The 12,421-nt window shown below is 49.4% G+C and overlaps 2 protein-coding genes across 3 annotated transcripts in view; both read right to left on the bottom strand.

The window, feature by feature from the left end:
- Positions 1-4,638: 4,638 nt before the first annotated feature.
- Positions 4,639-6,315, bottom strand: LOC133552552 (uncharacterized). Its single transcript, XM_061899793.1, has 2 exons — positions 5,512-6,315; positions 4,639-5,439 (listed from the first exon to the last, which is right to left on the bottom strand). Exons 1-2 carry the CDS (start codon positions 6,313-6,315, stop codon positions 5,398-5,400), a joined length of 846 nt encoding a protein of 281 aa, XP_061755777.1. The 3' UTR covers positions 4,639-5,397.
- The window catches only part of LOC133552551 (serine/threonine-protein phosphatase 2A 55 kDa regulatory subunit B gamma isoform), an 82,350-nt gene continuing 74,567 nt past the window's right edge, over positions 4,639-12,421 (bottom strand). For both annotated transcript variants that reach the window (XM_061899791.1, XM_061899792.1), the window contains 2 exons: positions 7,421-7,512; positions 4,639-6,626 (listed from right to left, as the gene is read on the bottom strand). In XM_061899791.1, the coding sequence (XP_061755775.1) occupies positions 6,329-6,626; positions 7,421-7,512 (390 nt within the window). In that variant the 3' untranslated portion in view covers positions 4,639-6,328. The remainder of the gene's footprint in view (positions 6,627-7,420; positions 7,513-12,421) is intronic.

Raw genomic sequence — 12,421 nt, 5'->3', positions numbered from 1 at the left:
CCCCCTGCTGATGCCCTAGGTCAGGGGTGCCCACACTTTTTCTGCAGGCGAGCTACTTTTCAATTGACCAACTCGAGGGGATCTACCTCATTTATATATATCATTTATATTTATTTATTTATGAAAGAGACATTTTTGTAAACAAGTTAAATGTGTTTAATGATAATACAAGCATGTGTAACACATATAGATGTCTTTCTTTCACAAAGACAAGAATATAAGTTGGTGTATTACCTGATTCTGATGACTTGCATTGATTGGAATCAGACAGTAATGATGATAACGCCCACATTTTCAAATGGAGGAGAAAAAAAGTTGTCCTTTCTGTACAATACCACATGAAAGTGGTTGGTTTTTGGCATCTAATTCATCCAGCTTCCATACACTTTACAAGAAAAACATTGGCGGCAAATTCCGTAGCTTGCTTGATTGACATTCACGGCACCCGAGGGTCTTGTGAGATGACGCTGGCTGCTGCCAGTTCATTATTATGAAAAAATGACAGAGAGGAAGGCCAGAAACACTTTTTATTTCAACAGACTTTCGCGCCGTCCCTTCCGTCAAAACTCTAAAGGCCGACTGCGCATTTCCTATCTTCACAATAAAAGCCCTGCTTCATGCGGCCTCCGCTAACAAAATAAGAGTCTCGGAAAGCTGGCGTGCACATCACTTGTGCACGCCAGCTTTCTGAGGGATCGCTTGTGCACGCCAGTTTTCCGAGACTCTGTATTTAGTTAGCGCAGGCAGCATGAAGCAGGGCTTTTATTGTGAAGATAGGAAATGTGCAGTCATGACCGAAAGGATAAGATCACGGGTACAAGCGGCCGAAATGAGTTTCCTCCGCCGGGTGGCGGGTCTCTCCCTTAGAGATAGGGTGAGAAGCTCTGCCATCCGGGAGGAACTCAACGTAAAGCCGCTGCTCCTCCACATGGAGAGGAGCCAGATGAGGTGGTTCGGACATCTGGTCAGGATGCCACCCAAACGCCTCCCTAGGGAGGTCTTTAGGGCACGTCCAGCTGGTAGGAGGCCACGGGGAAGACCCAGGACACGTTGGGAAGACTATGTCTCCCGGCTGGCCTGGGAACGCCTCGGGATCCCCCGGGAAGAGCTAGACGAAGTGGCTGGAGATAGGGAAGTCTGGGCTTCCCTGCTTAGGCTGCTGCCCCCGCGACCCGACCTCGGATAAGCGGAAGATGATGGATGGATGGATGGATGGCCTTTAGAGTTTTGACGGAAGGTACGGCGCGAGAGTCTGTTGAAATAAAAAGTGTTTCTCGCCTTCCTCTCGGTCATATTTTCATAATAATGATCTTGCAGCAGCCAGCGTCATCTCACAAGACCCTCCGGTACCGTGAATGTCATTTAAGTGACGTCTTGGTGAAGATTGATGATCACTCATTTTTAGGTCTATTTTTTTTAAAAGCCTGGCTGGAGATCGACTGACACACCCCCCGCGGTCGACTGGTAGCTCGCGATCGACGTAATGGGCACCCCTGCCCTAGGTGTTTGCACCCCAACTCTTATTTTTCCTCCTTAGCCACAGCCAGAAGCTGCCTTTGTCCGCCTCTTCTAACATCTCTTTCATGGCTTTCCGATGCCCAGCTCCTGTGCATCCAATGTCTCGAAGAAGGCGGGCAGTTGAGGAACCAACGAAGCCCCTACACCCCACTTCCACAGGGCAGATGACAGCTTCTCAGCCAGTCTCCCTGCACTCTGCTGCCAGGTCAGAGTACTTGGCTCGCTTCCGCTCATAAGCAGCCTCCAACCCTCCCTCCCATGGGACAGTGAGCTCGACCAGAAGAACCGTCTTGCAAGCCTCTGACCAGAAGACCAGGTCTGGCCGTAGCGATGTTTCGACGATCTCCCTGGGGAACTGGAGCTGTTCCCCAGGTCGTCCCTCATGCTCCACTCATTTCCTGGTTGAGACGTGTCTCGCGGTAGATCTCTGGCAGGGGGGTTTGCGCCCTCGCAAACTGGATTGGATGTCTGGCTGGAGCGGAAGGTCTGCTATTCGCCTCCTTTCTGCAGGTCTCTGACACCTCTGCCAGCTTCCTCAAGACTTGGTCGTGTCACCATCTGTAGCGGCCTTGCGACAACGCTGTCATGCAGCCTGACAGGATGTGCTGGAGGCTTGCATTGATGGTGTTGCAGTGGGGACAGGTCTTTTCGGCACCAAACAATCGGTGGAGGTTTCGGGGACAAGGCAAGGTGTCGTACGTTGCTCTGATCAGGAAGCTGAACCTGGCTTGGGGGATCTTCCACAGGTCCGACCAGGACATAGACCTGTCTCTGAGACCTTCCCACGATTTCCAATGACTTTGCTTTGATGTTTGGGCGTTCCTGCTCAGTTCTTGCCACTTCTGGCACCACAATGGCTCTCCGGTCTTTTTCGGAAGCCTTTGACTAGAAAAAGGGAGCCTTGCCACTCCCAAGGACTGCACGGCCTTCCTGAACTCTGCCGACCACTTAACGGTGCTTCAGCCTGCAGATTGCGGTGTCGACCTCTTCTTGGGCTTTCCACTTTCTGCCTGTTCTTATCTGGGTGCCCGCTGCTCTCACCAGCTGGTCAGTGGATTCCCTCAGCTCCAGCACCAGCCGAGCCTTCTCTTGCTTGTATCCCAGGCTGATGGATCGCAGTGGTAGTTGAAGCGAGTTCCTACCAAAGAGGTCTATGTCTGAGAGGCACCTTTGAAAGTCCCAGCCACTTTCTGATGAAGGAGTTTGCCAGCCAGTCCATCTTGCTTACCACTGAGGGGAGGATTTCGCTCATCTTCAGTGGCCACATCACCCTTTGGTACAGAATGAACTGATAACACCATACCTTGTACTTCCCAGGGAGTTGGCTTTGGTTGATCTTGGCCAGGCCATCTGCGAGCTGCTTCCTCACCGTCTCCGCCATCTGCCTGTCAGAGAGCTCTGCTGTGTAGGTGCGACCCAGGCTACAAAGGGGTTGATCCCTCAGCAATGGGATGTTCTCACCGCCTGCGACAAAGATGGTGTTGTCACTTCTGACTCCTTTCCTGATAGACAGACTACTGGAATTGGGGGGGGGGGGGGGGGGGTTTGATCTTCATCCTCGCCCAGCCCACAAGCTCGTCGATCCTCTTCATCAGTCTTGTTGTACATGCTGCTGTCTGAAATATGGTGGTGAGATCATCCATGTAGCCTCTCACTGCTGGGAGCCTCTTTCCGGAAGGCAGTTTCTCTCCTCCGACCATCTTCCTAGCCCCCATGAGGATGATCTCGAAGGCAGCAACGAACAGGATGGGCGAGATTGAACATCCCATGGTGATGCCTACTTCCAGCTGTTGCCAGCCTGTTGTGAAGTCCTAATGAGTGCAGCACAACTGGAGGTCTCCAAAGTACTTGGCTACCAGGGCTCTGATGCAGACTGGTACATGGAAGAAGTCCAGGGCCAACTCGGGACAGACCCGTATGCGTTGGCAAGGTCCAACCACACGACATGCAGGTCACCTCTCTCTCTCTTCGCCCTTTGGATCTGCTCCCATATTACTGCAGAGTGTTCCACGCAGCCTGGGAAGTCTGGCACGCCTGCCTTCTGGCAGCTGGTGTCGATGTGAAGTAGCTGGTCAACCTCTTGGCCAGGATGGAGAAGAAATTCCGACATTTAGGAGGGAGATGCTCCTGAACTGGCTGATCATGCTGGAGTTCTGCTCCTTTGGGATGAAAATTGGAACTGCTCTTTGCCATTCTGAAGGGATGACTTGTTTTTCCAGGCCACTCTCAGTAGGTTCCAGAGATGTCTCAGGACCCCTGGGCAGTACTTATACAGCTTGTATGGTATTCCATGGGGGCCTGGGGCTGAGGCAGCTCTTGCTTTCTGGACGACCTCTGCCACCTCGCTGAGTTTGGGGAGGGCAGCATTAAAAAGGAAGGCTGGGGGAGCTGGTAATAATAAATAAATGTGGATATAAATACATGTTGGAAGAAATCAATATAGAAATAATTACATGTAGAAATACATTTAAGACATGTATACCGTCGATCATAATATTGTATTAGAGCGTATCAAAACACGAATTGGTATGTCAGACTTAGCCCTGTCTTTGTTTAACTCTTATCTTACTGATAGGGTGCAGTGCGTCTCCCATAAGAGTATGACCTCGGACAATGTTAAGGTAACGTGTGGAGTTCCCCAGGGTTCGGTCCTTGGCCCTGTACTCTTCAGCATCTACATGCTGCCGCTTCTTCTATGTTCCACTCTCCCTTGTGGAGGGGGTCCGGTCCGATCCGGTGGCCATGTACTGCTTGCCTGTGTATCGGCTGGGGACACCTCTGCGCTGCTGATCCGCCTCCGCTTGGGATGGTTTCCTGCTGGCGCCGCTGTGAACGGGACTCTCGCGGCTGTGTTGGATCCGCTTTGGACTGGACTCTCGCGACTGTGTTTTCCTTGCCCTTATGTGGGCCTACCGAGGATGTCGTAGTGGTTTGTGCAGCCCTTTGAGACACTAGTGATTTAGGGCTATATAAGTAAACATTGATTGATTGAGTGATTTAAAAAAATAAAAAAAGACATGTTTTAACTACAGATGGGCCAAAATTGTCGCCATAGGTGGGCCATTTTGGGCCTTTATGTTGTAGTTTGAGGAGCCCTGACTTAAAGGAACAGAACAGTCGATGGGTGCAAGTGTTGAAATGTTTATTCAAAACAAAAATAAAAGATTATTAACATACATGAACACAAACAATAAGTTTTGGTGAACACAAGGAGAAAAACATTTTCTTTGTTGCAGTATTCCAAAAGGGAAAGAAAAGAAGACATAAAAAAAAGAAAGAGTTGTGCACAGCAGCAAAGTAAAGGAGTGGAAGGCCGAGGAGATGAAAACAAAACATCTCTGCTGTCACTTTGGAGGCAAACATCTGGTAGATCATCAAGTCTTTTATGGATTTAAGAAAGAAAAAAACATGAATTATAACATACAGACGTCAATGAGGCTTCTTTTGGACGTGGACCGGAAACTTCCGCGTCTCCTTCTCACTGAGCGGGTTCCTGGTCAGTCGCAGGTGCAGCACTTGGTAGACATGCCAAGGAAAGTTTCGCCGTCTGTTAGTTTTTTTCCTGCGGCTGCAAGCGTTTGTACAGCCAGGTGGAAATGTTTGAAGGCAGCCGAGTGGAGACGCAATCTGTCCCACATGCAGCTCGGTCTCGCTTTCGCCGTTTTAAAGTAGCAAAAAAAAGCAGGATCTGCCAGAAGATCTGCAGATCTTACTGGGAAGTCTGTCCGGGGACATCGTCACGCGATCCAGAAGTTAGAAGAACATTCGGTCTGGGACATCGTCACGTGATCGAGAAAGTTAGAACACATGGAAGAAAAGAAGAGGCTGAAAGGAAAAATAACATGTAAACATCTCTCCCTCCGTGAGGTCCTTCAGTCCTCAGAGGCTGGAGACCCACGTCTGTGGTCCGGGTGTACAGAGGCTGAAGAACCATGTCTCTGGTCCGTGTGTACTGAAGCTGAAGAACAACGCCTGTGGTCCGGGTGTACAGAGGCTGAAGAACCATGTCGCTGGTCTGTGTGTACAGAGACTGAAGAACCACGTCTCTGGTTTGTGTGTAAAGAGACTGAAGAACCACGTCTGTGTGTACAGAAGCTGAAGAACCACGTCTGTGGTCAGGGTGTACAGGGGCTGAAGAACCACGTCTGTGGTCTGTGTATAAAGAAGCTGAAGAACCACATCTGTGATCCGGGTGTACAGAGACTGAAGAACCACGTCTCTGGTTTTGTGTGTAAAGAGACTGAAGAACCACGTCTGTGTGTACAGAAGCTGAAGAACCACGTCTGTGGTCTGGGTGTACAGAGGCTGAAATACCACGTCTCTGGTCCATGTGTAAAGAAGATGAAGAATCACGTCTGTGGTCCAGGTGTAGAGAAGCAGAAGAACCACATCTGTGGTCTGGGTGTACAGAGGCTTAAGAACCACGTCTATGGTCCGGGTATACAGAGGCTGAAATACCACGTCTCTGGTCCGTGTGTAAAGAAGATGAAGAATCACGTCTGTGGTCCGGGTGTAGAGAGGCAGAAGAACCACGTCTATGGTCCGGGTCGAAAGAAGGGAAAGAACCACAACTGTGGTCCGGGTGTACAGAGGCTGAAGATCCACGTCTGTGGTACAGATGTATAGAGGCTGAAGAACCACGTCTGTGGTCCGGGTGTAAAGAGGCTGAAGATCCACGTCTGTGGTCCGGGTGTACAGAAGCTGAAGAACCACGTCTGTGGTCCGGGTGTACAGAAGCTGAAGAACCACGTCTGTGGTCCGGGTGTACAGAAGCTGAAGAACCACGTCCGTGTACATTCGTGCTCTTGTCTCAGGCGTGCATCTCCGAGTTGAGTTTGTCCTGGAAGATGTAGAGGTTGTTGGTGGCGGCGATGGCGATGATGTTCTCGTGTGGATGCCACGCCGTGTGCAGGATCTTCTTGGTGAAGTCCAGGCTGTCCACGCTGATGTCGTCCTTGCGCCGCTTGACCCCGGCGGCACACACCCGGCGCGGCTTGAGGACCGCCCGCGGTTTGCTGCTCTCCCGCGACGCCTCCAGGGTGACGTCACGCTTGGTGTTGCGGTCGAACATGCGGAAGAAGTTGTTGTAGGCGCCTGTCATGATCACGCTGCACACACACACACACACACACACACACACACACACACACACACACACACACACACACACACACACACACACACGAAGGTGAGTGGGGATGAAACTTTGATCACTTGGCCCTCCAAGTTGCACCATAATGACCCACATTAGAGTGCAGTAGAGTAGTAGGCTTAAGTATTCAATAAAAACAGGGCTTTTATTTAATGTTTTTGGCCATAATACAGTTTGAACAGTAACACTTTGAATATAGAAACAAATATTCATCATTTTGCAATGTAGTCTGCTGAATATAATGGAAAGCGCCACTCCTCACAGCAACTGGTCAAAGTTGGAATTGCCAGAAACACACACTTTTACATATTCAACACTCTACCGCCATCTGGCAACGAAAGCAGACAATTTGTCACGTTTCATGTGTCAGGTAAAGCGTGACAAACAGGGCCGTGTGAATTCCCTCCCTCTCTCTCTCTCTGGACAAACAATGAACACAATCGCGGGCGAAACATTGTTCTTTTCACGCTTTTGTCGTTCCGATAAAACTGCTGCTATGTTAGCATTCAAGCTAACCAGCTTCCACAAGCGCCTCAATCTCCTCAAATCGTGCAGATTGATTAAGTCTGGCTTTTATACTGGCTCTAATTTAATCAGATACAGTCTTGAACAGGTTCATTGATGATATGAATGGGTAAAAATACATTCTTCTGCAGCACAACACATGATCTGGGTTGCACGCACCTAGTAACAAATGCATTTTGGCCAAGAGGTTTAGGGGGAAGGAAAAAAAGAAGAAAAAACAGGCACCTGTCTGAGCCGTTCCAGGCACACTCAAACTTGTCGAAGATGCAGTCGTTTTCATAAAGGGAGCACAACTTGCTGCGGAGGTAATCATGAACCTGGCGACATGGACACAAACACATTTCATCATGGGTTGATTTTCTTCTCATTTTCATGTGGGGTCAAATACATTGTGATAAAAAAAAAATGTCTGCTTCATTTGCAGATGTTGTGTTAAACATAGGAGAGACTCAGCGTATTCAAGTCTTGTAACACAAACCTCCCTGCAGGCAACACTAATAACACACAACAGCAATATGAAGGAGGAGGAATAGATTTGCATCTATCTCCATTAACATCCTGCTAGTATCACTCACCGTCTCACACACACACACACACACACACACACACACACACACACACACACACACACACACAAACAGTTCCTTCTCCCTCGTGTTTAAATGCAAGCTGCCAGTGTCAGCAGCCTCTCTCACATTCTGCATGGAGTCAACAGCCTTCCCAAGCTGAGGTGGCATTGTTGCTGCGGAAAAAGGGGTGTGGCCATTACGTGGATGGCGAGCTAGCGGTGGATGGCAGAGGGTGTGTCAGTCCATCGCCAGCGAGGAAATTAAAAAATAGCGTATTTCCTTGAATTGCCGCCGGGCATATAGTATGCACCTGCCTGGAATTACTGCCGGGTCAAATTCGCTTCGCAAAATAATTAGCGCATGCTTAGTATTACCGCCGGGTCAAACTCCAAAGACATGCACCTGGGGATAGGCCCCTCCCACCTCCAAAGACATGCACCTGGGGATAGGCCCCTCCCACCTCCAAAGACATGCACCTGGGGATAGGCCCCTCCCACCTCCACAGACATGCACCTGGGGATAGGCCCCTCCCACCTCCAAAGACATGCACCTGGGGATAGGCCCCTCCCACCTCCACAGACATGCACCTGGGGATAGGCCCCTCCCACCTCCAAAGACATGCACCTGGGGATAGGCCCCTCCCACCTCCAAAGACATGCACCTGGGGATAGGCCCCTCCCACCTCCAAAGACATGCACCTGGGGATAGGCCCCTCCCACCTCCACAGACATGCACCTGGGGATAGGCCCCTCCCACCTCCAAAGACATGCACCTGGGGATAGGCCCCTCCCACCTCCACAGACATGCACCTGGGGATAGGCCCCTCCCACCTCCAAAGACATGCACCTGGGGATAGGCCCCTCCCACCTCCAAAGACATGCACCTGGGGATAGGCCCCTCCCACCTCCACAGACATGCACCTGGGGATAGGCCCCTCCCACCTCCAAAGACATGCACCTGGGGATAGGCCCCTCCCACCTCCAAAGACATGCACCTGGGGATAGGCCCCTCCCACCTCCACAGACATGCACCTGGGGATAGGCCCCTCCCACCTCCAAAGACATGCACCTGGGGATAGTTTGATTGGCAACACTAAATGGTCCCGAGAGTGTGAATGTTGTCTGTCTATCTGTGATGAGGTGGCGACTTGTCCAGGGTGTACTATCTATCTATCTACTCCACCTTCTGCCCGAATGCAGCTGAGATAGGCACCAGCGCCGCCGGCGACCCCAAAAAGGACAACCGGTAGAAAATGGATTGGATGGCGTTGGAAAACCTTGTTACATTGTTAAATGCATCCAGCGGGGCATCACAGCAAAATGAGACGTAATAATGTGTTCATTCCTCACTCAGGTCCGGCTGGAATTTGGGAGAAATTGGGGAGAATGTTTGTCCTGGGAGATTTTTGCGAGAGGCACTGAAATTCGGGAGTTTCCCGGAAAATTCAGGAGGGTTGGCAAGTATGGTTTACCATATTTTTTTCGGAGTATAAATCGCACCGGCCGAAAATGCACAATATGAGAAGATAAAAAACATATATAAGTCGCACTGGAGTGTAAGTCACATTTTTGGGGGGAAATGTATTTGATAAAAGCCAACAGCAAGAATAGACACTTGAAAGGCAATTTAAAATAAATAAAGAATAGTGAACAACAGGCTGAATAATCCATCCATCCATCTTCTTCCGCTTATCCGAGGTCGGGTCGCGGGGGCAACAACCTAAGCAGGGAAACCCAGACTTCCCTTTCCCCAGCCACTTCGTCCAGCTCTTCCCGGGGGATCCCGAGGTGTTCCCAGGCCAGCCGGGAGACATAGTCTTCCCAACGTGTCCTGGGTCTTCCCCGTGGCCTCCTACCGGTTGGACGTGCCCTAAACACCTCCCTAGGGAGGCGTTCTGTTGGCATCCTGACCAGATGCCCGAACCACCTCATCTGGCTCCTCTCCATGTGAAGGAGCAGCGGCTTTACTTTGAGTTCCTCCCGGATGGCAGAGCTTCTCACCCTATCTCTAAGGGAGAGACCTGGAAACTCATTTGGGCCGCTTGTACCCGTGATCTTATCCTTTCGGTCATGACCCAAAGCTCATGACCATAGGTGAGGATGGGAACGTAGATCGACCGGTAAATTGAGAGCTTTGCCTTCCGGCTCAGCTCCTTCTTCACCACAACGGATCGGTACAACGTCCGCATTACTGAAGACGCCGCACCGATTCGCCTGTCGATCTCACGATCCACTCTTCCCTCACTCGTGAACAAGACTCCTAGGTACTTGAACTCCTCCACTTGGAGCAGGGTCTCCTCCCCAACCCGAGATGGCATTCCACCCTTTTCCGGGCGAGAACCATGGACTCGGACTTGGAGGTGCTGATTCTCATTCCGGTCGCTTCACACTCGGCTGCAAACCGATCCAGCGAGAGCTGAAGATCCCGGTCAGAGGAAGCCATCAGGACCACATCATCTGCAAAAAGCAGAGACCTAATCCTGCGGTCACCAAACCGGAACCCCTCAACGCCTTGACTGCACCTAGAAATTCTGTCCATAAAAGTTATAAACAGAATGGGTGACAAAGGACAGCCTTGGCGGAGTCCAACCCTCACTGGAAACGTGTCCGACTTACTGCCAGCAATGCGGACCAAGCTCTGACACTGATCATACAGGGAGCGGACCGCCACAATAAGACAGTCCGGTACCCCATACTCTCTGAGCACTCCCCACAGGACTTCCCGAGGGACACGGTCCAATGCCTTCTCCAAGTCCACAAAGGCTGAATAAGTGTAGGTTATATGAGGCATAAATAAGCAACTGCTATGTTAAACTAACATATTATGGTAAGAGTCATTCAAATAACTATAACATATACTGTAGAACATGCTATACCTTTACCAAACTATCTCTCACTCCTAATCCATAAATGCCATGAAATCTTCTTCCTGGATGTGGCTTCTAAACAACTCTGCCAACTCCAAAGGTATGCGCCGCTTCCTCTTGTCCTTTTCTGCTGCATATTTCACTACGTCCAGCTTGTAATCTGCACTACATGATTTCCTTTTCAACGCCATTTTTCTTCAGCCCTTCTCACTTTTTATAAGTTACCGCCAACGTTGAAATGATCCATTTTAATAGCTATGGCAGTAGCATATAGCATATAGCAGTTAGCATCCCATGACCCACAATGCACTTCTGCCATGACCCTCCCCCGCACAATTGTTATTGGTTGACGTGTGTGTGGCGATTGCTGACATTTTCTTTGCCTCTTCCGCGAATAAGATAAATAATATTATTTGATATTTTACAGTAATGTGTTAATAATTTCACATCATACGCAAATACTGTGTTAGCTTTCACTGCTATGCTGATGACACCCAACTCTACATGCCCCTAAAGCTGACCAACACGCCGGATTGTAGTTAGTTGGAAGCGTGTCTTGATGAAATTAAACAATGGATGTCCGCTAACTTTTTGCAACTTAACGCCAAAAAAAACGGAAATGCTGATTATCGGTCCTGCTAGACACCGACCTCTATTTAATAATACAATTTTAACATTTGACAACCAAATAATAAAACAAGGTGACTCGGTAAAAAATCTGGGTATTATCTTCGACCCAACTCTCTCCTTTCAGTCACACATTAAAAGCGTTACTAAAACGGCCTTCTTTCATATCCGTAATATCGCTAAAATCCGCTCCATTTTGTCCACTAAAGACGCTGAGATCATTATCCATGCGTTTGTTACGTCTCGTCTCGACTACTGTAACGTATTATTTTCGGGTCTCCCCATGTCTAGCATTAAAAGATTACAGTTGGTACAAAATGCGGCTGCTAGACTTTTGACAAGAACAAGAAAGTTTGATCATATTACGCCTGTACTGTATATACCTTTATATACATATATACATACATATATACCTGTACTGTATATACCTTTATATACATATATACATACATATATACCTGTACTGGCTCACCTGCACTGGCTTCCTGTGCACTTAAGATGTGACTTTAAGGTTTTACTACTTACGTATAAAATACTACACGGTCTAGCTCCATCCTATCTTGCCGATTGTATTGTACCATATGTCCCGGCAAGAAATCTGCGTTCAAAAGACTCCGGCTTATTAGTGATTCCTAGAGCCCCGTTCGGGCTCCAGTACTCTGGAATGCCCTCCCGGTAACAGTTCGAGATGCTACCTCAGTAGAAGCATTTAAGTCTCACCTTAAAACTCATCTGTATACTCTAGCCTTTAAATAGACCTCCTTTTTAGACCAGTTGATCTGCCGCTTCTTTTCTTTCTCCTATGTCCCCCCCTCCCTTGTGGAGGGGGTCCGGTCCGATGACCATGGATGAAGTACTGGCTGTCCAGAGTCGAGACCCAGGATGGACCGCTCGCCTGTATCGGTTGGGGACATCTCTACGCTGCTGATCCGCCTCCGCTTGAGATGGTTTCCTGTGGACGGGACTCTCGCTGCTGTCTTGGATCCGCTTGAACTGAACTCTCGCGGCTGTGTTGGAGCCACTATGGATTGAACTTTCACAGTATCATGTTAGACCCGCTCGACATCCATTGCTTTCGGTCCCCTAGAGGGAGGGGGGTTGCCCACATCTGAGGTCCTCTCCAAGGTTTCTCATAGTCACTGGCGTCCCACTGGATGTGAATTC

The sequence above is a fragment of the Nerophis ophidion genome, linkage group LG05, assembly GCF_033978795.1.
Source record: "Nerophis ophidion isolate RoL-2023_Sa linkage group LG05, RoL_Noph_v1.0, whole genome shotgun sequence".
Lineage (NCBI taxonomy): Eukaryota > Metazoa > Chordata > Actinopteri > Syngnathiformes > Syngnathidae > Nerophis > Nerophis ophidion.
The sequence above is the reverse complement of the archived record's forward strand: the minus strand, read 5'-3'. Positions and strand labels throughout refer to the sequence as shown.

Excerpts from the sequence above, each read along its gene's own strand:
- LOC133552552 (XM_061899793.1), bottom strand. The coding sequence starts at position 6,315 with ATGTACACGGACGTGGTTCTTCAGCTTCTGTACACCCGGACCACAGAC. Across the intron at positions 5,440-5,511 it reads CAGCGACATGGTTCTTCAGC|CTCTGTACACCCGGACCACA; the intron begins CTCTGTACACCC and ends TGGTTCTTCAGC.